This window comes from Haliaeetus albicilla, chromosome 21, assembly GCF_947461875.1.
Source record: "Haliaeetus albicilla chromosome 21, bHalAlb1.1, whole genome shotgun sequence".
Lineage (NCBI taxonomy): Eukaryota > Metazoa > Chordata > Aves > Accipitriformes > Accipitridae > Haliaeetus > Haliaeetus albicilla.
This window is the reverse complement of record NC_091503.1, coordinates 18,221,297-18,246,349: the sequence shown is the minus strand read 5'-3', so window position 1 is coordinate 18,246,349 and position 25,053 is coordinate 18,221,297. Positions and strand designations below refer to the sequence as shown.

The following is a 25,053-nucleotide window of genomic DNA, read 5'->3' as shown; positions in this document are numbered from 1 at the left end:
CTGTATGTATTTTCTGCACGAAACTTTCTTTACAGATAAAGTTTTGACCTCCAGTATAAATGTTAGCAAAGTCTCCCACTGATTTCAGGAGGACCAGGTTTAACTCTAATGCTCTTTTGGCCTGAGGGGTTTCAGCATATCTTCTTGACTCCCCCTGTCATTCTGAAACTATTTCTTCCTCTTACAGAGAGTTTCTCATCTTATTGCTCTTTTCCCCACTGAGGACTTTGTATCTTAGCAAAACATTTAGCAAACACAGAAACATCCCAGGGTGACCTCTGACAGCAACAGTCTCTGTCACTCAACATCCACAGAAATACGCGTATTTTCCCAAGGCTGTCGTATGCCTCCTCTAGAATAACTGCTGGCCCTGCAGACCCCGATTCCCAGCCTGATGCCAAGAAAGTTCTGCTGATGGCAGACTGCAGGATTAGGGCAAGTTATGACTGCTTTTAATTCCCCCAGTAAAAGGTTTCTATGTCCTAGACAGCTGAAGGACTCTGCAGAAAGCGAGGTCCGTGGCTAACGCCCCGTTTTTGACAGCTCCGAGGAGAAGTTTGGCATCAAACACACGGCGTACGCAGGAAAGAGGAAAGAAAGGCGTGAAACCGTGCTGTACGCCGAGGCTCTCTTCAGAAAGCTTTACGGTTTCACAAGATGGCACCATAAAAACTAGTACTGGATGCATTAAATAGACGCAGCCACCTCTTGCCATACTATAGGGCAGAGAGGCACCTTTACCCATTCACAGAGGCGGCTCAATTACTAAGGAACGCCAAATCCAGTGCAAACCAGCACAGCTTTGGTCCTGCCCATAACAAAACTGTCCAGTGAGTGAAATCCTGATCACGCATGTGCAACCCCAAGGCTGTTAAGGAAATAACAAGTGACTACTTTGCTCTGCCACATGCGACTCCAGAATGATGTAGTATTTTACGTGGGTCACAAACATTGCCCGGAGTATATTTCATTGCACAAGATTTAATGTCATCTTTGGAGCCATACTGATCCAAGAAGTTGTCAGTGGCTTTATGGCAGCCGTAATTTTGTTTTAAACTTTGCTATTTTTGTCATTATTTCACACCACCGATTAACCTAGGTGGGAGAAAAGGAACTGGTACACTGCTCCTCTCACAGTTAGACGATCAGTGATGGTGAAAAATATTTTCATGGCGTATCCATGGACACCTGTTCAGGCTGAGCACTCTTTTATAACAGAAAATACCAGCTGATTTTTAAGGCAAAATATGCAATTATGATCTTAAATTAACCTGTTTTAAGCTAAAAGTGTTTAACAAATATTTATCTCAGAACGATTTTTGCTCTACCCTTTGCATTTAAAAAATAGCCAAACACATTCCTGACACAATAAACACTTCATATACAGCTTTAAATCCAGGAACTAATTTCCATGAAAAGCGATAAATCCTTATGAACAGGTTTCTTAATGGAATTACTGAAGATCTTTTTAGCAGTTTGATCCAGCATAACTAAAATAAGCACATCTATTATACATGTCAGGCATATTACATTCTCTAAAATATGAACAAGCATGATTTCCAAAGCAAATCCTCTGTAAATGATCAGTATACATCAAGCATAGCTTAAGTACCTTGGTTAAGCTGTTCTTCCACTTGCTTGAATAGACCAATACATCAGATCTGGGATGGCTAGTTCTTGCTTGAGTGTACAGCGGTTTTTCAACTTTTTGTTTTGAATTGAGGAGGGAGAGAGCTACCTTTGTCGACAAACCAAGTGGATTGGGATTGTTGGGACTAATGGTCCAGGTAGAATAGGCCGAGATTTTCTGATCGTTTTGCAGCAGATGCAATGGTTTTCTCTTCAGGAGATAACACCAGGTAAAATTCGTTGTGGTCTTGAGGCTTGGAAATGACAACCGCTGCACTTCTCCGGCATTCATCGCAGCCAATGGAGTTACAGACTTTGCTTGGCCCTGGCTATTGACGTGCTTGCTCTCATTACTGTTACTTGGGGACCTTCTTTCTTGACTGCTACTTACAGCCTTAAGAAGAGAACTCTGATTATTCACTGGAGACAATTCAGATGGTTTTCTAACTACAAACACCGGCGATGCTGAAGACGTACGGTCTTCAGATTCTGGTGACTCCTTCAGGGTTTCTGAACCCCCAGTGTCAGATGAATGATGGTCAGGCAACAGCAGGTCTGAAGTACTGGCTTTGCTGCTTTTTTCATGCAGTGCAACACCATCAGGATCTAAGAGGTGATTTTCAAGAGGCTCGGTGGTGCAAACCTGTCTTACCAAAACTGGTTTCTTTTGCTTACTAGTAGGGTCATTAGATCTAACGTTCAGTGAATGCAGTGGTCTAGCATCTGTCATGCAGGCAGCTCCACTCTCATCTTTAACACGTTTTTGCTGTTTTTCCATGGCAATATCTAAACTGTTGGCTGGGGAAAGCATTCGTTTACTTGAAGCTGTAGCTTCTGGTTGAGGGAAGAGTCCGCTAACTGGCACTTTCTGAATAATATTCAAAGAGCTTGACAAAGGTGAATTTCTGGTTCCACTTTCTGGTTGTGAATTTTCAAATTCAAAGGAATTTGGCGAAGTCCTCTGATGATCTTTGTGAGATTTTGGCAGCTGAGTTTTGCCTTCAAGCGTTGGCACTGTCACAACATTTGTTTTGCAAACAGATTGATTTACCTGATCCTGAGTCACTAAAATGTGAGGAAGGGGTGTAACAGTTGCAAAGCCATAGGATGGCATACTGCTGTGAATACGGACAGGAACCACAAAAGGAGGAATCTGATGTATTTGACTGCTGCAGTTATTAGGGACAATTTGCTTTAGAGGAGGCACAGAGTATGGATTAGACATGTCAGGCAGTTTAGCCTGCAATTCAAAGGAGGATGCATTCTGGTCTACCCCAACTTGACTTGGAACAGTCTGAGTTGATAAAGTATTTTTTACCATTTTAGAAGAGTATGGCTGACCTATATGTAACGTTTTAACTTGAAGCTGATACTTGGGAGCAAAACAATCCTTTTTTTCATCGGGATGACAAGAAAGTGCGTATGTGCTCACTTGTTCCCCTTGGGCTGATGTTTTAGTAGATGTCTGGGAAGGCTGATGAGTTGAGGATGGCTGTCCTTGATTATTCAACACATGATCTAGAGGCTGCTGAACCGAAGACAGGCTAACAGGATTACAATTTTGAATTGCTGAGTGAGGCCTGGAGTGAGTCTGTGAATACTGGGTACTTGAAGGAAACTCCACTGAAGATTTGCCAGAGGTCTGCAGCCTGTGCAATGGCACTGTGGGCACATCTGTAGCATGAGCTGTCTGAAATGAAGAAGTCGATTTAACTTGAGGCTGATGATTTTCTGGAGTAATATTTAAAGATATTTGTCTTACAAATGGCCCCCTCCTCCTTTCTAGCAGAGGCACATGTCCAGTAACTCCGTTTGCAGATGACACTTTCGGAGCAGCTATCTCTACGAGTGGGGCAGGTTTTGATGGAGACATGCTTCCACAGTCGAACGACTTACTCCTGTAGTCCACAACCTCCATTGACGGCTGGGTGCAGCTGATTTGCTCCGAGGCAGCACGTCTCATTTCCCGGTAAAGAGGTCCAGGCACAGCCAGTGCGTGCGAGCCAGTGGGAATCATGAGGAATTCGGATGACTTACTAACAGGCTCCACTTTGGAAGCGTTCTCAGCCTTCAAAGTTTCATCTTTATCGAGTGAAGCTGAGAAACTGGAGGCATGAGACAAGCTACTCTCCCGACTTAGGCTTCTGGAAAGCGTGGAGTCAACGCTTGATTCGGCAGATGAATGCTCCATTTCAGCCAAGCGAATTCTTTTCTTCTTCGGTGGGAGCTTTTCTGTTGGCAATTTTGACAGTGTTTCACTGCGCTGTGGCCAATTAAACCTTTCTGTCTTTTCCTGATCGCTGCACTGGTTTTCTTGGTCCCTGTCTGGTTCTTCTGTGACTAGTATTTCAGGAACCTGGATGTTATGCTGGCGAACAAGTCTTGATGGCTGAAGCGGGGCACCTCTCTCATTAGAAACTATTTGGCTTCCCTGAACTTCCCCTCTAGGTGCTTCAGACGACAGGGGTTGATGATGCTGGGGAGTTTTCAGATGAGAGTGTCTATCCTCTTGGATTACAATTGTATTCAAAGAGCGATGCTTTGCAACCTTGTTGGGCTCTTGAGAAGAAACTGGTGATACTCTTTCAAACGACTCTGATTTCTCAAAGGAGCTATTTCTGCTCAGCGAATTGGTGTGCTGTATTACTGAAATGCCAGTCCCTTGTCTTTTCAACTCCACCTTTTCTTGCGCAGCTGAACTTGCCTGCTTTTCAATGAGCGGAGCCGTCTTTGGATCGGTAGTCTGATCTGTGCCTCGAGCCACAAGCTGAATTTGGGAACTTTGAAGCAGAAGGTTGCTCGGCTGTTGTGATCCTACCACTGCTGTCGCGCTGTGTTTTGAGAGACTGGAAGAATTTGCTGGCTTGCTTTGGCCTTCTGTGTTCTTTGATGGTATGCTCGTATCATTTTGCTGTGGGTCATCATCATCGCCAACACTTTTCATTTTCCTTCTCTTCCTTATCTGGGGTGTCTGCTCCCACACACCAGTTGAAGTAGTGACTCTGTAGTGTAGAATTTGAGGCTGTGTACTGTTGGGAACAGTCTTATGCTCAGGCTCGCGGATTGCTGCTTTAGTTTTAGGTCCATGCAACTCTGAACAATAGAACTTCTTGTGGTTTTCATAATTTTCCAGTTTTCTATATCTGTTTCTGCAGGTTTCACACTCAAACATTGTTCCTCGCACCTGAGAGGACTTCTTTGTTTTTTCTAAATTTGATCCCTGTGCCAGGGACTTGCTCCTTTGCAATAAAGATTCATTTGATAAATTACACCCCAGATAACTTTCTTCTACAGATCGCACAGGTCCAAGAACTTGACTTTCACCAGTAGAAGAATCTTCTATTGCTGCCTGTCTAACAAGGGTCCGAGGATGTCCGCCTTGGTTCAGTGGAGTAGCAGGTCCCGATACAAAAACATCATCATATAAAGAGCCGATTTTATCATCAAATGACTGACTTCCTCGAAGGGGATGAGAGGGAGGTATTACATTTGGAGGTACTGCTGAGTAACTGGTAGTAGGCATGGAATTACTTCGTGTTATAGGTAAACAGTCAAGGGACGGTACAGAAAGAAGAAAAACTTGCTTTGATTTCTCAGTGGGTGTGAAAGGAGACTTTGGTATATCAGAGCTTGAGCTAGTTCTTCTTCCCATGGGCTTTAAATCAAACTGGAAGGAATCCTTAAATATGTAGGATTTTGGTGAATCTATGCTTCCTCTTCTCGAAAGAGATGTTCTTCTTGGTTTCACACTATCTAACTGTTTGTCATCCACAACAGCTTCATTATCAGAAATTAACTTTGAGATACGCTCCTCAAGAGTTTTTGTTGCCATGGGAGGTCGCATTTGGCCAGAGAGAACCAGATTTTTTTCGGCACAAACAGTCTGTACCACTGATGCTACCACACCACTTGATCGTGGCACACAGGGCAGGTTTTTGTTTGGATCTTTCTCAGAGCTCAACAATCCTCTTATGAAAGGAGCTGGTGGGCTCATTGTTTGATCGGCACTTTCAGAACGAGAGAAATAACCAGAATCCGTACTACCTAAACTTCTAGGGCTCAAAAGACATTTTCCTTGCTGATCTTGGGAACCCTCAGTTGCCTGTTGTCTCTGGAGCTGAGCATGGACTGCTCCTACTGCAGATCCCAGCTGTTCCTCTAACAGGCCCATTTCTGCTTTCTGATGTTGCTTTATGTCACTCTCCTTGAACGAGGCTGTATGTGTTAAATTTGACTGAAGAGTTGTCACTTTAAAATCTCCTTTTCTCTGTGCTGCAGCAAGCTCCGGTGCTGGTTCTGTTACTTTTGGGCTATCGGCCCTTAATGGAGAAACATTTACAGGATGAACTACTACTTTTGGTAAAGCTGCCCTTACTTGAGGTTCGGTATCATGTAATGAAGAGTCACCTGGTATACAGTCTGGGTTGCTCAATGGAATAGGGCTTCCTTTCCGCAATGTTTCTGCACTTGAAATGACTTTCACTATTTGTGCAGGCTCCAGGTCTTGATCATCTTGTCTTTCATCAGCAGTGCCTTCATCTTCACTTTCACCACTTTCTTCCACATCTGAATGAATGCTAAGTGCTTTGTCCGAGTCATGAGATAAGAAGAGGCCACCCGAATCTGGTTGTAGGACAAGTCCAAGTTTGATAGCATGTGCATGAGATTTTTTGTGCTTGTACAGATTGCTTTTGGTTTTAAATGAAAACCCACACGTCACACAAGGATATGGTCGCTCTCCAGTATGGGATCGGATGTGCTTCTGGAGAACACTGGGCTTGGCACAGGCCCGATTGCAATACTCACAGACATATTTCCCTAGTTTTTTAGGCTTCTGGTCTTTCAAGAGGTTACATATTTGTTCTACACCATGGTTTACAACTGATGCTATCTGGGCTGAATTGTACATGGGACCTATAGACAAGTGTGCTGAACTCGATGTGCTAATTGACAAAGGTGAAGACGAACTGGCTACTAACTGGTTTTGAGGAAAAACCTGAGTTACAGTGGAAGATGAGGTGTGAACGACAGACGAAGTTACTGCTATGCTGTATATCTGCTGGAGCTTGGGGTTTTCTTGACTCTGCTGTTGCACCAGCGATCTAGTGAAACTTGGACACATAACAACCTGGTGATTTTGTTGACTGGTTTTAGTAATAAGGTCTTGTGAATGAGAAACTGATTGGCCTTGTGCTTGTCCAGTCTTGGCTGTTGCTGCTACATGCACATTGTTTAACGTACACGGGTAATAGTGAGGTCCAGCTGCAAACTCATGCTGTGGCAAAGCAGACTGGTTTTGGACGCTCATTGTATTGGACGTGAGACTAGAAGAGGTGCTTACAGTTTTATTTGGTCTCAGTTTCTCTATCTGCATCCCGTAAGGGGGGCACTCTTGTGCTAAGGTGTTCAGTTCAGGCTCCATAGCTTTTAATAAGACATCGAATGCAGTACGTGTACATGGGGATGACGTACTGCAGTCAACAAAATTAATACATTCATTACTGTCAGTCTTTGTTTTACTTGATGAGGAGTTTGAGAGAGACTTCTTCTCTGGTGAGTTCAGTTGGTTTGCATCAGTATCCTCCACTGCCTGTTTACCCAAATCTAAGGACTGATGCGTCAGTGAAAGCTTTGTCTGCATTGATGTCTCAGATTTGGTTGTTTCAACACTTATCTCACTACTAAGTGCTCCCCCGTTTTGTTTGGTACATTGATTTCCATTTTGCACGGGTAGGTGATCCTGTGCATGTTCGGAGGCATCTGGAAGAGCTTTTAGTGGTGAAGGGTCTACATTTTGCTTAACCTTGGCTTCGGCAGGGCTTCTCAAAGGCGATTTTGGTATTTTTTTTAGGTGGTTTTCAGTCACAATCTTTTTTCTTTTCACACCCTTAATTGTATCTTGGGTTCCTCTAGTACCAGCATCGGCGATTTCTGTTAAAAGACAAAGAGAATTAAAAAAAATAAAAATTGGATAATGCAGTATATTTTTATTTATACCATTTTCTCATCTCTAAGTTTCAACAGTAAGCCCTGGGGCAACAGGACTGTCCATCTCTCCAGCCTCCAGTATTTTTTTTAACAGTAAACATATCTTAGCAAAGATCTCTTTTGCTTTCATCTATAAAGAGCAATGCTTTCTAATTGATGCTGTAAGACATTACAAAAGTAATTCACTATAGGAAAAGCTTCAAAGGAAATGTAAGAAAAGAAAGGCTACTGAAAGAATATTTTAGCATTTATAGCAACTCCTTTTCAGATAAAGCAAAAAGAAACCTCTCTTTTGCACTTGTTTAAAAATTCAAATCATTATAGCGGAAAATGAAGAACCAAGACACAAATCCGTTTTCATGTGGTGTTTGTCACTTTTTCTATCTATATGTTGCAGTAGTCAAGGAATGAAGACAACTTCCTCATGGTTATATTTGTAAGTAGATTTATCATGGAAACGGCACAACCACCCACACCATCTGTCAAATACTGTATTTCAGAGCTCCAATTACTGAACTTCAGTAGCATTTCAGATGAGCATCTACTGTGGATGAATAAAATCAGTCACACTTAAATGATCTTCTATTTGTGCATCATGAAACAAAATAAACTAAATTTGAATTATTTCATTACTAGCTATACTTGTTGCTGATTTTAAGCAGGTATGCATGTGGAGTTTCAGGGGTGTACTGAAAAGCAAATGAATTGGAGTATTATTCAGCAGAATAATTCTATGGCAAGCACTTATATTTGTACAAAGTCCAATTTCCTCTATAACAAAAAATACATATAGACTGAATTTCAGTGTTGATACTTAAAAGCTTTTTTTTTTTACAGATACCTGATGTTACACACCTTTGTTTACCTCAACAGTGTGATATTTAATCTGTTAGTTAATTATTTCATTTTTTTTTTACTTCCTCCCTAACGTACACTCAGTCATAGCCACTGCCTCAGCTAGCACCCCTGGTCGTGCAGAGGAAGCCAAATATTAAATGGATGTAAATCCATTTTCTTAAGCTTTTACAACTCATTCATTAGGCTGCTAGCCAAACCTATATTTGTCTGATTGGCAATATTCAAAGCAAAGGAAGAATCTGATGTGACTAGAGGGCTGACGTCTCTGAAAAGGTTCAGCTGCATACACATTTTGGGAAGCAGTACTGAGTAACTCCATGTAGTATGTTTTACCTGCACAGTGTTACCCAGGAGCAGAGGTTTATGTGCACTTCTAGGTAAAGAACAACCTTAAGACAATGTAGAGAGGGACAGAATTCTCACAGTCAACTTCACAAGGAGGTAAGAGGAGAAAGATCAGACCTCCCAGTACCCATCAACCCTACGGCCCCCTCTGAGAGGCACAAAGACTATCCTCTTGCAGCAACACCGGCTGGCTTCTGTACTGCGGTGGGAGGAAAGCCAACGCATACTGTGCATCTGCAAGAGATACTGGAGCTGATGAATCCAGGGTGAAATTTCTGCTCCATGTAAAGGAAATCCAGGCAATGCCAAAAGCTTGTCTGGCAGGAGAGAATGCAAAGTGACCAGTATGAAAAGAAAGGCAAGAAGATGTTACGTTTTCTCCGTGCCAGAGCATAACCCAGCTGGGATACGTGCTAACGCTAGATACTTGGAAGTTCAAAATCTCGTTTGCAACTCGATGCCAACTTAATGTACACATATATTCCTTTAGGGTGAATGGATATTGAGGAGATTTCCCTGCAGACCGGAAGATTAAAGAGTACACAGCACACTTAAATGTGGAAATGTGCAAATGTGGAAGTTCTGCAGAACCTGACCTATTCCTCTCTCAGCCCTACTAGAGGAGGTTTAACTGTGAGGAGTAAGACACTGTTCTGTCACATTCAGCAGTCCCATGAAAGAGATGCTTGAATCCCTTGCCAGAACTATGGGCTCCAAATCCTAGTTATGGGGACTTCGTGCTCCTCTTGTGCATCCGGAAAGAAATTTCTGCAGTAATCGTTCACTTAACCTTTAAACAAACTTTCCATTTATTGCTTTATCACCAAAACCTACTCTTTATTAGACTGGATTTAACATATTCAAAGCTGAGCAGTCTTCCATCACAATGTTTTGTACTTTCCATTGCTTCACAGTTAAACGAGTGGCTTACACTAATAAGTTATCATCAGTGGTACTAATGGTGACTTCTTTAAAATTCATAGTCTACTGCAACTGTTTTTTCTTCAATAACACCAAAAACAATTTTACACAAATCAAAGCGAAAATAACAAGGCAATTACATAAAAGGGTGCTTTTAGCCATGGTTTGGTGATCTCTCTGAAGCATGGCCACGTTAATTGAGCGTAAGTAATTTGGTTCCTTTTATGCACACACTGCAGCTTTTATCCCGTCACAATCACGCCTCCACACCGATCATACTGCTGGTGTTTGCACCGGAGCGCTACGGGAAGAGCTGGGCAGATTACACATAGCTAGGAAGGTACGAGCGCCAGGAATTGTGAACATGCACGCAGACAAACATACACAAAAAAGACTAAGGTGTTCTATACTGCAGCAATTGAACGATCAAATGATGTGCTGCTTCCTGATGCCTCAGAATATTAAATAACTACTATTCCTGGGTTTCAACCATACAGTGCAGAGGAACAAGCATACTCAACCTGCATCATGCTAGCAAACTGGAAACCAACACAGCTGAAAGATGTAATGTGGCTTACGAAAGCCTAAAAACATATCTCTAATCTACCAATCAAGCAATTAAAAATATGAATTAATTATGAATACAAGATCAGAATTTTCCATAACCTATTTACTGCTTTACTTTTAAAAAATGTTGTTCCACACACGCCAAACCATAAAAATTGTTCAGGAAATTGAAAAGGAAAGAAAAAAGAATAAACAAAGGCAAGTTATGTATTGCATTACATAGAGGAATAGTCATTTTCTTTAGTCTTCACAACCACTAATTTTGCTGCTTCTACACCAATAAAATTCCAGTCTACAGAAATCATGAGAACTAGTTTCTTATTTGTATTTCTGACTCATCTTTTGTGATTCCAGAGATGGAGTCATGGGTTTGCTTCAGTGTACCCACCTATAAAATCTTGTAAAATGTACATTCTTGAAAATGGTTTTACAAGGCTTAACAACAGCTAAAGTCCTCTGCTCCACTCTACTCCTGGATAATTTAGAAATCCTTATTATTAATGGAAATAGTCACCTCATGTTTGCTAACAATCAGATCTCTAGCATATTTGGGGAAAAAAGGAATCCCTGACAACTTCATTTCACTTATTTTTAGCTTTTTGTTCCTTTTGTATAAGTCTTCTTTTTGTTGAAGATACTCCATCACATGTTTGTTAATCTACAGCTGCATGCTTACACAAAGATCAACTGCATCAATATTTCCAGAGGCAACAACAAAACTGGCGGCAAGCGTCAGTCCCAGAATGCGAAACAGACCTTCAGAGCTACAAACTTTTAGGATCGTGATAACTTGCCAGGGCCGTGTACTCACATCAACAAGCTGACACTGAACGAAGAGAATGTGAAAGCATCCTCATGGGGGGCGGGGGGGGGAGCTGACCTGCGTTTCTTTCTCTCCCTGCCACTCCGCGTGCTCTGCTCACCTCCGCTGCAATCACAAAGCCCTTCTCATCGTTCAGTGGTAACTCCCCTTTGTCTCAGGTGGTGAAGTGGTGGTGTTGAGAAGTGCTGTGACCTCCATCAGATGTCTAAAAAGTATCTTCTCCATAAGCTGTATTACACCAAATAGGATTAAGTTACCCAGCCCGAGAGAAGAGGCAACAGTGCCGTTGTGCTCTGTGCCTCACTTTTCACATCCCAGGGACACCGGAGGATCTCTTTCGTGCTTTGCCTGGTTGGCTATGTTCTGCTTTGCTATCAAGACTCTCTGTTTAATTCTTTTGCTTTGGTATGAACTCTGCACTCAAAACATGACAAGAAAAACTAATGTTTCTAAACATGACTTTGTTCACATGTAATCTCTCTGCTGCACTTTGCTCTGTGCACAGGAAATTGAGCAAAAGAACACAAGTGTGATGGTGTAGATAGCAACCTGGCAGAGTAACTCATGCAGCAAATAAAGGAAAGGTGTAAGTGATCTGATTTTTCTTCCAAAGCATTTACTGGTGAATTAGACAGTGTCTTGACAAAATGATCTCAATGGTTTTGTTTAAGTAACTTCCAGAACTGCCTGTCTCAAAGCCTACACGTTATTATAACACCCACACTTTCTCTCCCTTCTAACAGAGCTACATGCTTGCACTTAAAAAAAGAGGAAGCGAATAAGAAGGAACCAAAGCAAGGCAGCGAGCTCCCTTCTCCCTTCATGCTACCCCGTGCAACACAGAGCAAGCAACCACAACCTGCCCCTACAGTCCAATGAACGGCACAATTTCATCTCATGAGCTCACTTCATGTTGCAGAATTTTAAACATCATTGTAGGCTTCCATACAGAGACCAGATTTTCAAATCTAAGTGCCTAAACTTTAGCTCCTAAATCTGTACTCCGGCTCCCAGGGCACTGCAAGTAAGATCAAGCCTCTTCCAAAAGTGTTCAAATACTAACTGATGTCTTAAACTTAAAGCTAAAAGATTACTCTGACATCTAACAATGGCAGTGATCCAAAGATGGAGGAGTTTTCAAAAAGAGAGAGACCATTACTAAAGATCTTCTTCTGATTAAAGCTAAGCTTCCTGGTGTCTTTAGATATTAAAAATATTCTTATTCTTGACATCTGATACTTATTTTATTTTGATTTCACTGAAACTATCAAAAGCACTCATGAATCACCCCACTGGGTCTGTTTCCATGAATAAGAACATGATTATGAGATAAAGAAATTAAGTCTTGCCGGCAAATGCAAGGCCACCAGAACTTACATTAAACACAGCAGGGCATAACTAAACTTTCATTTTTTATTAAATTACCCCTTTAGCTTCATACTACCTCCTACACGTTAAGTACAGCCATAAGTATTTTTCCTAAAATTACAGTTTTTCCAAAATCTTGGTTACATAAACCACACATACAACTATGGAAATGTTCACAGTCTTCAGAAAGTTTTAACAAGATTAACCCCAAGCGCTGTGCTTAATTTTAAGCACAAATAGAGAGGATTTTAAAGTCAAACACCAACAATTTTAAGAGTCTTATTTCAGATGCCTAACTTCAGCCTTCTTGAGACGGTCACAGGGTGGTCACTCCCCATTTCAGAGGTCAGGAATCAAGTCAAAGAACCTGGGGCACTCCAAGTCAGCAGCGATATTTGAAAATCTCTGTCAGTAGGCTTAATCTGTGCTTAAGAGCTTTTATTGCTGAGGACACCAGTTCAAACATATACAGAGTGGACTCTTAAAAACCACTTGATCTGTATGTAAAGCACAATTTGACATTAATTACTTAAAAAGAGGGGGGGAGCTTTGACATTCAAAGGCTAAACCAGTCTGGTAGGGATTGGATCAAGTGTTCATCTATGCCAACGTTTGTCCTTATGTTCATATCAGCAAATACTGGACCATTCCATAAAGCATGGATGAAGAAAGTACGGTTTCATGATTTCATACTGCCAGTAAACACATGACTATTTTTCTTAGTGTTTTTAACAGACAACGCTAAGCTCTGGGTTGATATGTGACCCATCAAAGGTATTGTATTGGCTGTCAGCAAGAGAGAGGTTCCCCAATCCTCTTTTAAGGGTCATTTCACACCAGGTTTTCATACTGGACTGACTATTTTATTAGCATACTTTCTCATCATTAACCGAAAGAGCAAAAATCCTACTAACACAAGCTCCAGGAAAGGTGCAGCTATGTTAATATGTGGTACTAGCACTCATTTGAGTAGTGCCATTCGCCTAAATGACAGCATACATTTTTGTAAAGTCAAATTAAATTTTAATGCTCACTACCATCACACCCTGGTAAGCCCATAAAATCAGTGTATCTCAAGTTCATATATTAAAGGCAATTGTAGAGAAAATGTATGTTGATATATACAGCAAGGAATCATACCAGTACCTCCACCACTAAGTAAGTTTCCCAAATTAAAAAATTAGTATTTCATAACACCACAAGCTAATCCAGGTGGGAAGGGACCTCAGCAAGTCTCTAGCCCAACCTCCTGCTCAAATAAGGGCAAGCTATGGGATCAGACCAGGGTCCTTAGGGCTTTGTCCAGCTGGGTCTCGGAAACCTCCAAGGAGAGTCTAGACAGCCTCTGTGAGCAACATCTTCCACGGCGTGACTGCCCTCGGGGGGAACAAGCCAGTCCGTGCCTCCTCCTCTTTCAGCTTATTCCTGTTGCCTCTCGTCCACCCTCCCGTCATCCTCCACTGTGAAGAGCCTGACTCCACCTTCATGATACCCCCCAAACCACCTCTTCTCCAGGCTGAATGAGCCCCGGTCCCTCAGCCTCTCCGCGCAGGACAAGTGCTCCAGCCCTGATGGCTGGGCTCTCCCAACGCTGAACTCACTCCAGGTTTTTTGATGTTCCTCCTGTACCGGGGGGCCCGAAACTGGACACAGCAGGTAGAGATGCCGAGTAGGGGAGGACAATCCCGTCCCTTGATCTCCCGGTCGTGCTCTCATTCCTACAGCCCAGGACGTGCCCCCCCGCCGCTGCCAGGCGTGCTGCTGGCTCCTGCCCAGCTGGCTGCCCCCCCACACCCCCAGGGCCTTGCTGCAGAGCTGCTGCTCCCCGGTCCGTCCGTCCGTCCGTCCGTTGGTCAGTCCCCGGCCCATCTCCCTGCAGGGGCTCCTCCTGCCAGGGCTTTGCATTTCTACCTGTTGAAACCAGACTTATGACTCCACTGGTTGTCCACCCGCCCACATCTTAACACCCTAACTTAGAGACAAGAATACAGTGGCAGACAGTGTCAAAAGCCTTCTTAAAGTCAAGGTAAAAAAATGACATCCACTGCTCTCCCCTTGTCCCCAAATGTAGTCACTTTATAACAGAAGCCATTTTATCATAGTCATTTTATCACAGTTTTCATCCATTTCCATTGTTGTGAGATTGGAATACATAAAGCTGCAGGTCTGCAAAGTACTTTTGCACATGTTTATACCCAGCAGACTGTTTGCATGCTTCTATACGTCTTCATCTTATTAAATCATCTGGATCAGAATACAGACCAATAATACACTCCCTGGCTACCTGGGCAATAGCATCCCCCAGGAATCCTGCTTTTCTGTTTTTCTTGTTGCTTAATTCCTTTTCCCGTTTGCAACTTCCACCACCAAACAAATCACATTAGTAAATTCTGTGCACACTTCATCTCACCGATGACAAAGCTAACAGGCACCTCAGCAAAAACAATGCAATCTAAAACCATTCAGTTTGCTCCACAGGATGCTTTAGCATCACCACAGATGTGGCTGGCACTGCTTTATATCTAAATCTAATAATATGCAATTTATAGGTTTTCAACTAAATGCATTCCAAGAAATACCCATATTGCTGGCTCCCAAAAGTGAGCAATCATTAAGAACAGGCAAAAATTTAATAACGTTTGGTACAAATGGTGAAGTTTAAACTATACAATCTACTTTTTCCACTAACTCTATATTAGCAGGAGTGGATTACCACTTTGAAGGTAAAACTGGGGAAAGGAAGAAGTATTTCTTGCCTTTGAGTAACATTTTCCTGAAAGAATAGGCCTGCCTATATAGCCTGAGAGAGACAAGAGCTGGTGTGGGAGTGAGCAAGAGGCTCCTCAGACCCCACGTCTCAGCACCTCTCTCACGGGTGTTTGAGTTGCAAAGATGCACTAAAGCTGAAAGGGCAGAATAACTTCCTGGACTCACCAAAGCTAGGGGAAAGAGATACAGAAACGATTAACTCGTTAGTTCGAAACAGAAAAGGTTCTTCCCAAGAATCAAGAACACATACAACCTAGTAAGGGAAATACAGCAAATGATAGGTTTAAGGGTGCAGCCACAACGGCGTACTCTGGGCTACTCCTCACGCAGTAGATGAAAGACCGTGGCACCATTAGCGAGGGCAGAGCGGATTAGCTGTATACATTGTGCAATAACATCTTAGCATAACAGAAGCGAGACACCTTTGCCCTGAGGCACACACCTTGGACTTATCAGGAGGCTCCCCTGTGATACACTTTCATCCCAGACGTGAGAGCCTGCCAAATCTTGTTTGGCCTTGGGACAGGTAAAGAGTAAATGACAAGTTGCAGTCCGGGGCTGTCTTTCTGACAGCATCTTTTCACGTCATGGCTATTCACATCAAGATAATCTCGATGGCGAGACTTCTGATGGGGTGTAAGGACATAACTACCCTATGCTAATGAGACCAAGAAAGATCTTCTTCGTGAGAGTCTGGTCTCATTTTGTGCATTTAGCTTGTTGGCTTGAGTGAAGAAAGTAACAACTGGCAGATTTTTAGCTGCAAAACCAGCGTGCTTGATGAGGAAGACCTTGAAGATCAAACAGCAATAAACATCTGACCACTGAGGTAACACTAGATCCTCAGCTGAGAAATGCCAACATCCATATGTGAACAGGAATCAAATGCAACATTTCAGCACATCTGAAAATCTCTGACCAAAGTGAAATGGATATTTTTTTCCCAAAGAAGAGTTAATTTCCTGCCCAGCATGAAACATACAGAATGAAACATGACATTTGATACTGATTGAGATTTCCCACTACTATAAGAAACCAGCAGAGACTGAACCACTGTAAAGTTCCACAGGACTTGAGCATTTCATTGAAAGACAGAAGAAAGGCAACACAAGAATGGCAAATGCCAACCACGCAACCTACGGTTAATGCCTAACTACTCACACAAAATGTCAATATATGAACATTCAGCAAAAGTGTATAGTACAGTTTTTTACACACACTCAAAAAAATAAAAAATATTTACTATATTATGTAGCTCTATAGAATTTATCTACTGGCTCTGCATTACAGCCATTTAACAACACTACATTTCTAATCTATGCAGAAGCCTTAATACTAAACCAATTAAACTAATCATTGCTTAAGTGCTGTAAAGATAATGCACATTGACTATGAGCAGGTGCAGAGACTTTATGACAGCTAACATCACCAGCCATCCCAGTCCAAGTTCTTCTTCCTCACTGGGCACTCCAAAGATACGAAAAAAGACAGGAAGCCTCCCCAAAGACAAATTAATGAGCTCCCCGTCGAAGCCTAATCAGAAAACCAGTTCCACTCAGTTATCCATGTAAGAATGAAACTGTTTAAACATAACCAGTTAGAGAAAATATATTGCCAGAAATTAACTAAAATACCTCAGGGACATCTGGAAATCTTCACTGAACATCAGGCAATGTTGTGAAGAGTTTCACATTAAATTACCTGTTTGCAATTTAAGGTTTATCGGTTCTTACTGGAAAATTAGGATTTGGCTAGTAAATCATTAGAACAACTTCTACCCCTAACACACAGAAGAAGAAAGGCCATTAAAACAGAATTATAGAATGGCTCACGAAACAGCAACCAGTTTAAGGGTTATCAGCAACAAGCAACTGCTATCTGGTCAGATAAGATACTGAATATAAAATCCCTAAAAACGAGTCTGAGGGGAAAAAACCAGAAATTAAAGGAACAAGTTGTTAACTAAACTCTCTTTACATATAATGATGTTCAAACAGAACAAGCTCCTTAGTCATATTCTCTGCATTTCTTTAATTTAATCTTCCATTTGAAAAGCAGGGATCAAATGGAGCAATTTCCATACTGCCTGTATGGAACTGAAGAGAAACGAAGAGCAGCAAAGAGCTTAGACCTAACAACCGTACTATTTAAAAATAGAGAAAGGAATAGGAGCTCTGGCAAAGTGAGTAGGAAAAGCCTTACAAAGCAGGTCTGTCTTTTAGGACTAAATGGTGCTGTGAACATGACTAAAGCCGGAGAAGTTGATTCGATGGAAATCTAGACACCGGGAATGTCCTAACCATGCAAGTTCGGTCTGGTGTGCTAGAGGTGGGAAGGATGACCTCCCCGCCAGGTTTCTTTGGCATCAGTGGGAGACCCCACTGAGCTACTCTCAGCTCTTTTCCCATCCTCGCCTGCCCTTTTCCACAGTTGTCCACAGTCTCTTTTTTCTCCCTCCCACACAAATACACATGCACCTTTTTAGGAGATTCCTATGAAAGACTCCATCCAGGTCAGCCTATAGCATATAACTACCAGAGAGTGGTACACTGTATCTAAGCCACCATCCATTTATATGTTATATTTTCCCTTTAGAAGGAGGCCAAAGGAAATTAACGACTCCCTGAGCTAAAAGAGTATCTGGAAAGTATGAAAAAAAATACTCATTACTCATATGCAAGGCAGACTTACAAGGAAGCTAACAAGTGAAAAAATCTTGCGTTTCTACAACTGGCTTGCTCCCAGCTCACATCAGCTAAAATTAGCAACCTATTGCATTTACTACACGCGCGTAGGTATGCCTCTTGAATTAGCTAGTTTGTTAGCTCAGCAGCCTCCAAGCACAAAAACGAGCTTGTTCTGGCCTCAGATTTTAGGAACTTGCAAGAAATCCTTCTATGCACTAAAGCAGGGTCAAGCTCAAATGTTATTGCATCTGAAAACATAGCCTCTGATTTAACAATGCACTGTACCATGATTTGGAATAGCCACTTCCCATTTACTATCGGGAAAATGCTTTTTCAACAATTATTTTACAAAGTTAATTTGTATGATGTCCCTTTGAAAATGATACTTGCAGGTTGGAATCTCTTTTGCTGAACTGTCACTCAAAAAATTTGCTATACTTGTCAGGAAAAGTCAAAATACTATTACTTTAACATCCCATTAATGCTTTAACCAAGTTCTCATAATAGCTCCAAAGGATGAAATGTTCAATTTAAAACTGTAAATCTGTTTGTCTGCCTGTCAAAACAATACCAGCTCTTGCTGTGTCTAGCACTAGGAGTGGATTTACCAAGCAGATTTCAGCTGCTAGTAGTCTAAACTAAATGTACTAACCAAAGAAAATTAAAATAGAAATAACAGTTACAGACATTGACTCACAACCCAGAAGGTTTACAGGAGACAGAAATCTTCCCTGGGTTAAGCCCATATTCTAACGTCATTTCTCAGAGCAAAGAGCATGAAAACATCTCCACTTTTACCAGTTTTCCCCCACTGGTAAAACGAGGACATTAAAATGTACTTAACTATTGAAGACGAAAGCAATGAAAAATGACGTTAAATGATTGGTATCAGAGACTATTCCCACTCCCTCGGAAGTCAGGAGAGTTTTCTCACTGTCCTTCATCGGCACAAAACGCTGCACTGAATGTGCCTGAAGACAGAAAGGATCTTTCAAGTTGTCATTGTTGTTATTAGCAGCATGAAATGTTCCCTCAATGTGAAAACACCACAGATTTTAAGAATAGATAGGACTTTATGAAAATGTGAGATCTTGTGTGACATGAGCTACAGACACGAATAGTTCCTGCATTAAGCCAATCACGGCTGTCTGAGCTGCTCTAAATATTTTAGGAAAATAATTCAGTCTTGATTTAAAGCCTTATAGTTTGACGTACACAGAACAATTTAAATAAATTACCTCTCAGACACATGTATTGACATATTTTAATGTAGATACAATCACTTTATGAAATCAGACATCAGGAAAACGCACAACTGAATTGCATGAAATACCATTAGCTAGCTTGTACTTTTGAACATTTGGAAAGTGAAAAGCAGGTAGCTCTGGCGTGTGTCAACAGAAAAATAAAAAGGCAAGCTAATCCTCTCACTAACGTTAAGTAGCAAACAGGACACTACTGTAACTTGCAATTTTTGAAGATTATATACTTCCATGTAGAGTCACTGTATTTCTAGCCCATATGGTTGCTGAAGATAAGGTCGGAAAGATGAAAAGAATCAAATGAAACTTTGGATCTTGGTTACATGTCTTGCCTAAAAAGTAAGGCAGAGTTTCCTACAAATACAAAACGGAAAGAAAATGTTTTGGACTAATGACAGTACATGGGTACCACAGCAGCAAAGAATCCAGAAAGCTCACATGCTTGCAAACCTACAGGAAAAATTCAGGGAAACATCTGTGGAGGATGAGGTCACTCTAAGCTGGTGAATCAAAACGCTTAAATTGTTTAGCATCACATTTCCAGAGTTTTGTTTGATCTCTCCCCTCCTTGTTCAATTTCCTATTTCCCTTGAACGAAAGACACAGTTTTGACCCCAGCTGACGCCCTAGGGAGCAGGGTGCATCCCCAGCACGCAGCGCTCCCACCTGCTTCTTGGCAGGGAATGCCGCCGCGGCAGGCGCGGGATGGGGACTGCCTGCCGGGAGGGGAGAGGGAAGGGACCCGGCCGCTCCTTTGGGGCCAGATGGTGGGCCGATGAGAGTCACCTGTAAGCTGGGACGTGGCAACATAAGAAGGGCATCAGTCTTTAACGTAAGACGTATGCAATGTTTTCTTTACCTACGGAGAATGCTGGTATATTTATAATAATGCATTTAAAACTCCCTCTGCAATTTTGTCAGTAACATGCATTCATTTAACAAGAGGGATGATAAGGTAGGGAGGGTTTAGAAGGACACTGAAGATACAAAATATGTCTACCATGAATCTGCAGCAGAACCTACGTTTCTGAAATAAAGTCTCATGTTTCCATTTATAATTACAAACTTCCTCACCCAAATCTCAGTGCCGTTCAACTTACTAGGAAAATAATATTCCGGTTAAAAAAAACAGCAGATGGGCAAACAAGGTAAAGGGCATTTAATTTCAGTTGCCTCTCCTCCATGCCAACACACTACTCTGAAGGGACTGCAAGTGTGGGAGGGGAACATATGTGCATGTGGATTGTGCATCTCGGAGAATATTTGCTACCGGAACCTAATTTCTCCTTTCTTTACTCTTTCTCTCCATGATCGCTCAAATGTACATTCACATGATGGGTGGTTCCACACAGCTATACGTGGACCTAAGCAAGTGAATGGAGAGTCTTCCAGTCCTGCATGCAAACAGCGACTATAGAGCCACTCCACCAAATGCTGTGTCAACCTTAAGGATTCAGAGACAGATCAGCACCCACTGAAAGCGCAGATGGAGGCCCTGGGTAGCCCCATGACAGAGGCTGGAAATAAAGGTATTTTTCAACAGCACCCCAGAAGTTGCTTGGACCTTGCTGGAGTCCAAACCAGGGCTTTGAATGGTTCTGTCTTGGTGGTTTCTCAGTAAATATTGACAGAGCCTGCTGCCATTTAAGCAACCACTGATTGAGTCAGACAGAACTCTTGGACCTGCCAACAACGTTTCTGCATCTCAGGATGCCAATGAAGAGGGCACTACTAGTATCGAAGCACGAGACTCTGGAAAGAGAACTGATCTGGGTGAAATTCTGATACTGTCTTAGAGACAAACTTGTGGGACCTCTGGAAGAGAACTCTATCATCAAGATAGATCTGTCACAACGCTTGGACTTCTGAAGAAGTGAGAGCAACTTAGAAATCCATCTTCACAGACCAAGAAGTGAACAGCTATGCTGAGGATCTGAAACTGAGGACACAGGAGAACACACAGCTTCGTCTTCAAATTCCACATGCAGCATCTCCAGCCGCAAGCAAGAATCTGAAAAAGCCCTTTAAGGAATGTTAAAATGATGGAGTGAGAAAGTATAGTAACTTGGTTGATAGGCAAATGACAGACTCATCGACAGGTGCTAAATAGACCATAACAGTTTAAGGACAGACCTGATCCCTTCAACTCAAGTGAGTACTCCGAAATGAGTACTCTATCAGAATTGGTAAACCGGAGGGGACCAACATAATGCACTGATGTGAAACTTAACTGACAGCTTATTCCTTTCTGCTATTTATGACACCGTCTTTTCTGGGGGTGAGATCGGGAGTGCTGTAACGAGAACATGGATCCTCCTGGACCTTGAAGGAAATGTGGTGTTCAAGAGGTAAATCTTCCCATGCTTTGACTGAGTAAAGTCAGCTGCAGTTGTTGAGGCAGAGGGTAATACAAAGCCTCTGATCCCTAATAAGATAGGTTGAAAAACAGGCTTCTCCTTGAAGCTAGAGAGAGATACCTGCCAGTCCTGGGAAGAGATCAGGAGGGGAGACTGGCAGATGACTGCATGCCATTAGACTGGAAGTCTGAGTTCAGGATGGATTTGTTATATTGCATACAGCTTGCAGTAACAATCAGTAAACTTGTTTAAAATTTTACTTATTGAAGAAATAGGTACAAACAGTCTACCCATCTCCCCCTCTCCTGCATGTGCTGGTTTTGGCTGGGATAGAGATAATTTTCTTCATAGTAGCTAGTATGAGGCTGTGTTTTGGATCTGTGCTGGAAATAGCATTGATAATACAGAGATGTGTTCATTACTGCTGAGCAGCGCTTACACAGACTCAGGGCCTTTTCTGCTCCTCACCCCACCCCACCAGCGAGGAGGCTGGGGGGGCACAAGGAGTTGGGATGGGACACAGCTGGGACAGCTGACCCCAACTGACCCAAGGGGTATCCCAGACCATATAACATCATGCTCAGTATATAAAGCTGGGGGAAGAAGAAGGAAGGGGGGATGTTCGGAGTGATGGCGTTTGTCTTCCCAAGTCACCATTACACGTGATGGAGCCCTGCTGTCCTGGAGGTGGGCTCAACACCTGCCTGCCCATGGGAAGTGGTGAAGGAATTCCTTGTTTTGCTTTGCTTGTGTGCACGGCTTTTGCTTTACCTATTAAGCTGTATCTCAACCCATACGTTCCTTACTTTTAGCCTTCTGATTCTCTCCCCCATCCCGCTGCGGGAGGGTGTGCGAGCGGCTGTGTGGTGCTTAGCTGCCGACTGGGGTTAAACCACGACTCTGCAGAAAGTCAAAAACTTGATCAGACAAGAACAGGAGCTTATTCAGAGGGATGAATTCACACCTGACAAACAACCATGACAGTCTGGAAGTCTAAACTACAATGCGGCTGAGGAACACCTGTGTGTCCATCCCAGACCACCATATACTCTGAGGACACGGCAATTGCCATGACTGAGAAGTAGAACAAGGAAATCCATCTTCCATCTGAAATAGCCATTTGTCATTGATCCTTTTGGCTGTGACATGGCAAGAAGCAGTTATCTGAAACAATGTGGTTTAGTCCAGAATAGTACTCCTAACAGCCAGAGAGACCCCAGGATCGGTGTGCAATGCAGAGTACACATCAGGCTATGAGATGGCTCTTTTGTGATCTGCCATCCATTTTATGGCAAATCTTGGTGTTGCTGGAGTTTGTCACCAACTTTAGTTCCCTGAACAGTTTCAGAAGCAGAGATAGAGATTTAGGCAGCAGTCTTAGCATCGCTGGTGCCAAGTATGGAGATAACCAAGTTAGTTCCACTAGTCCTAAAGAATGCAACGACGGTGTTGGTGGAGCTGATGCACCTGGGACCCAGACTGCTGTGACGGGCAGAGAACTGCTGCAACGGATAAAGAAGAAAACAAATGCTTACAGCGCTTCATATTGGCCTTCAGTGGCTGAACTGGTTCTGGGGATGACCAAATCAGAAGCCGCTGTGGTAATCACAAGGATCTGAGAGGACTTGACTTTACCAGTCTGGAAGGGAGAAGACAGAGAGACTTTCTTGGGATGGCTTTCTTGGGAGGATGGCCAGCAGTAGATCAAAGATAAAGCAGTCGAATTCGGCTGACTGCTTTCCAGCCCACGATACCCACTGGGTCCCACATCAGAGAAAGCTTTCACTGCCTTCTCAAGGAGATATTTTCTGTAGTTCAAGCTCACCATCCCTTCCAGGTTTTAAAGAACATCATGTGGAGCACTCGGTGGGAGCGAGACCTTCTCTGTCACACTAACATAACCCTGTACATGTGTCAGAGGATGAAATCCAACCCACAAAGTAGGGGCACACTCAGGGTGTAAAACAGCCTTGGGAGATATCATCAAAGCTGAAGAGAAGCACAGCTTCTACTGAAAATACTTAGCAGCAACTGGGCAGTTGAGAGAAAGTGAAGTGACACGAGAATTACCCACCTCACACACTCACTGAGCGGGAAGGTGAGCATGGCCCCTAACGAACATGCTTCTGGTCTCGAGTGGCAGGCCATTTGAATATCCATAATCTGAGTGTGTTTGTGGACTGTCACTCAAAAAATAAAAAAGTAGGTCTTCTAGTTGCAACTTTATACTAAATAACCAAAGTCCTCAGACTTGAAAACTATGTCTGTTCATTTACTGTCTCCTCTGTGTTTAAGAGACTCCTATTCCAATTTGCACTTAATTGGATTACTACCGCTAATGGCAAAATGAAGTGTTAAATACATCTTTTTGTAGTCAATTAAATTTAACTTAAATCCCACACATGTATAAAGTTACGACTGATCAGTGCAGAATGCTAGTCAGCAGAAACCCAGCATGATTAAACTTATGAAAAATACCGCCCTGCAAATATGCTGTGCCACTGACAGCTCCGCTGCTGACAGAGCAGTAGTTAACTTATGATAAATACCACAAAATTACATTCCCTATTCATTTCAGATAGGAAATAAACAAATCTAAAGTGATCTAGATGAACTGAAAGACAAAATAAATTAACAAAGAGGAAAAATATATAACCATACTTCATGTGAATCTGTATACTCTGGACTGTGATTTAAAACAACTTATGTGAACATGTTCACATTTTTGTTTATTTGTTTAGATCAAAACATGGATTTTCTTTTTTTTAATGGCCTTCAGACTCTAAAGCTTCAAAGAAATCATTTTGTTTACTTCATTATTACCAAGAAGTCTATCTATTCAGACTTTTAAGAAACTAAAAAAATGGCAGAGGACATTTTTCATTTGAAAAGAAAAGAGTAACCTTATTACCTCAGTTATCTCTATATCAATTTTCTATGTAAAAATTTCTTTTTCAATTGCCAGCCGTATGCATTTAGGTTAGAAGCCAAAAATTAAGCAATGATCTCTTTGTTTCTGAGATGCTGAAAGCTGGGTGCTACCACCATGTAAATCTTTGCAACCCCATCCTTTTCAGAGTACATCATTAAGTGTACACGAGAGAATTTCTCCTCCTTTGTGCAAAGATGTTACTGGGCCACATGTGAGAACAAATGCCTGAAAGCAGAGGTTAGCTCATCTTTCGCTTGAATATGTCCATCACAAAAAATAATGCAGACCCATATTATTTCTGCAAGACCAACAGCAACATGAGCAGCCAGCTATACTTTACATGCCAATTTTTTTATGTTTGGATGACAATACCACTTATCTACAATCCACTAAACAAAAATACATCAAAACTATTTAGCAGGAGGTCTAGTTTGTTGAAAAGTCTCTGTAAATGTCTGAAGGACTGCTATTACCATCTAGCCACTTTTTTTTTTTTTTCTTCTCTTCCACCTTTTACAAATACATAGAGCAACATCACAGTCCTGGT

General features: G+C 42.1%; 1 protein-coding gene across 9 annotated transcripts in view; it reads right to left on the bottom strand.

Annotated features, from left to right (window-relative positions):
• HIVEP1 (HIVEP zinc finger 1) overlaps positions 1–25,053 on the bottom strand; it is a 130,838-nt gene that overhangs the window by 32,000 nt on the left and 73,785 nt on the right. For 7 of the 9 annotated variants that reach the window (XM_069809098.1, XM_069809096.1, XM_069809102.1 and 4 more), the window contains one exon: positions 1,613–7,560. In XM_069809098.1, coding sequence (XP_069665199.1) covers positions 1,613–7,560 — 5,948 coding nt within the window. Of the gene's footprint in view, positions 1–1,612; positions 7,561–23,109; positions 23,214–25,053 lie in introns of all 9 variants that reach the window. The other 2 variants (XM_069809103.1, XM_069809104.1) reach the window with 1 other exon arrangement.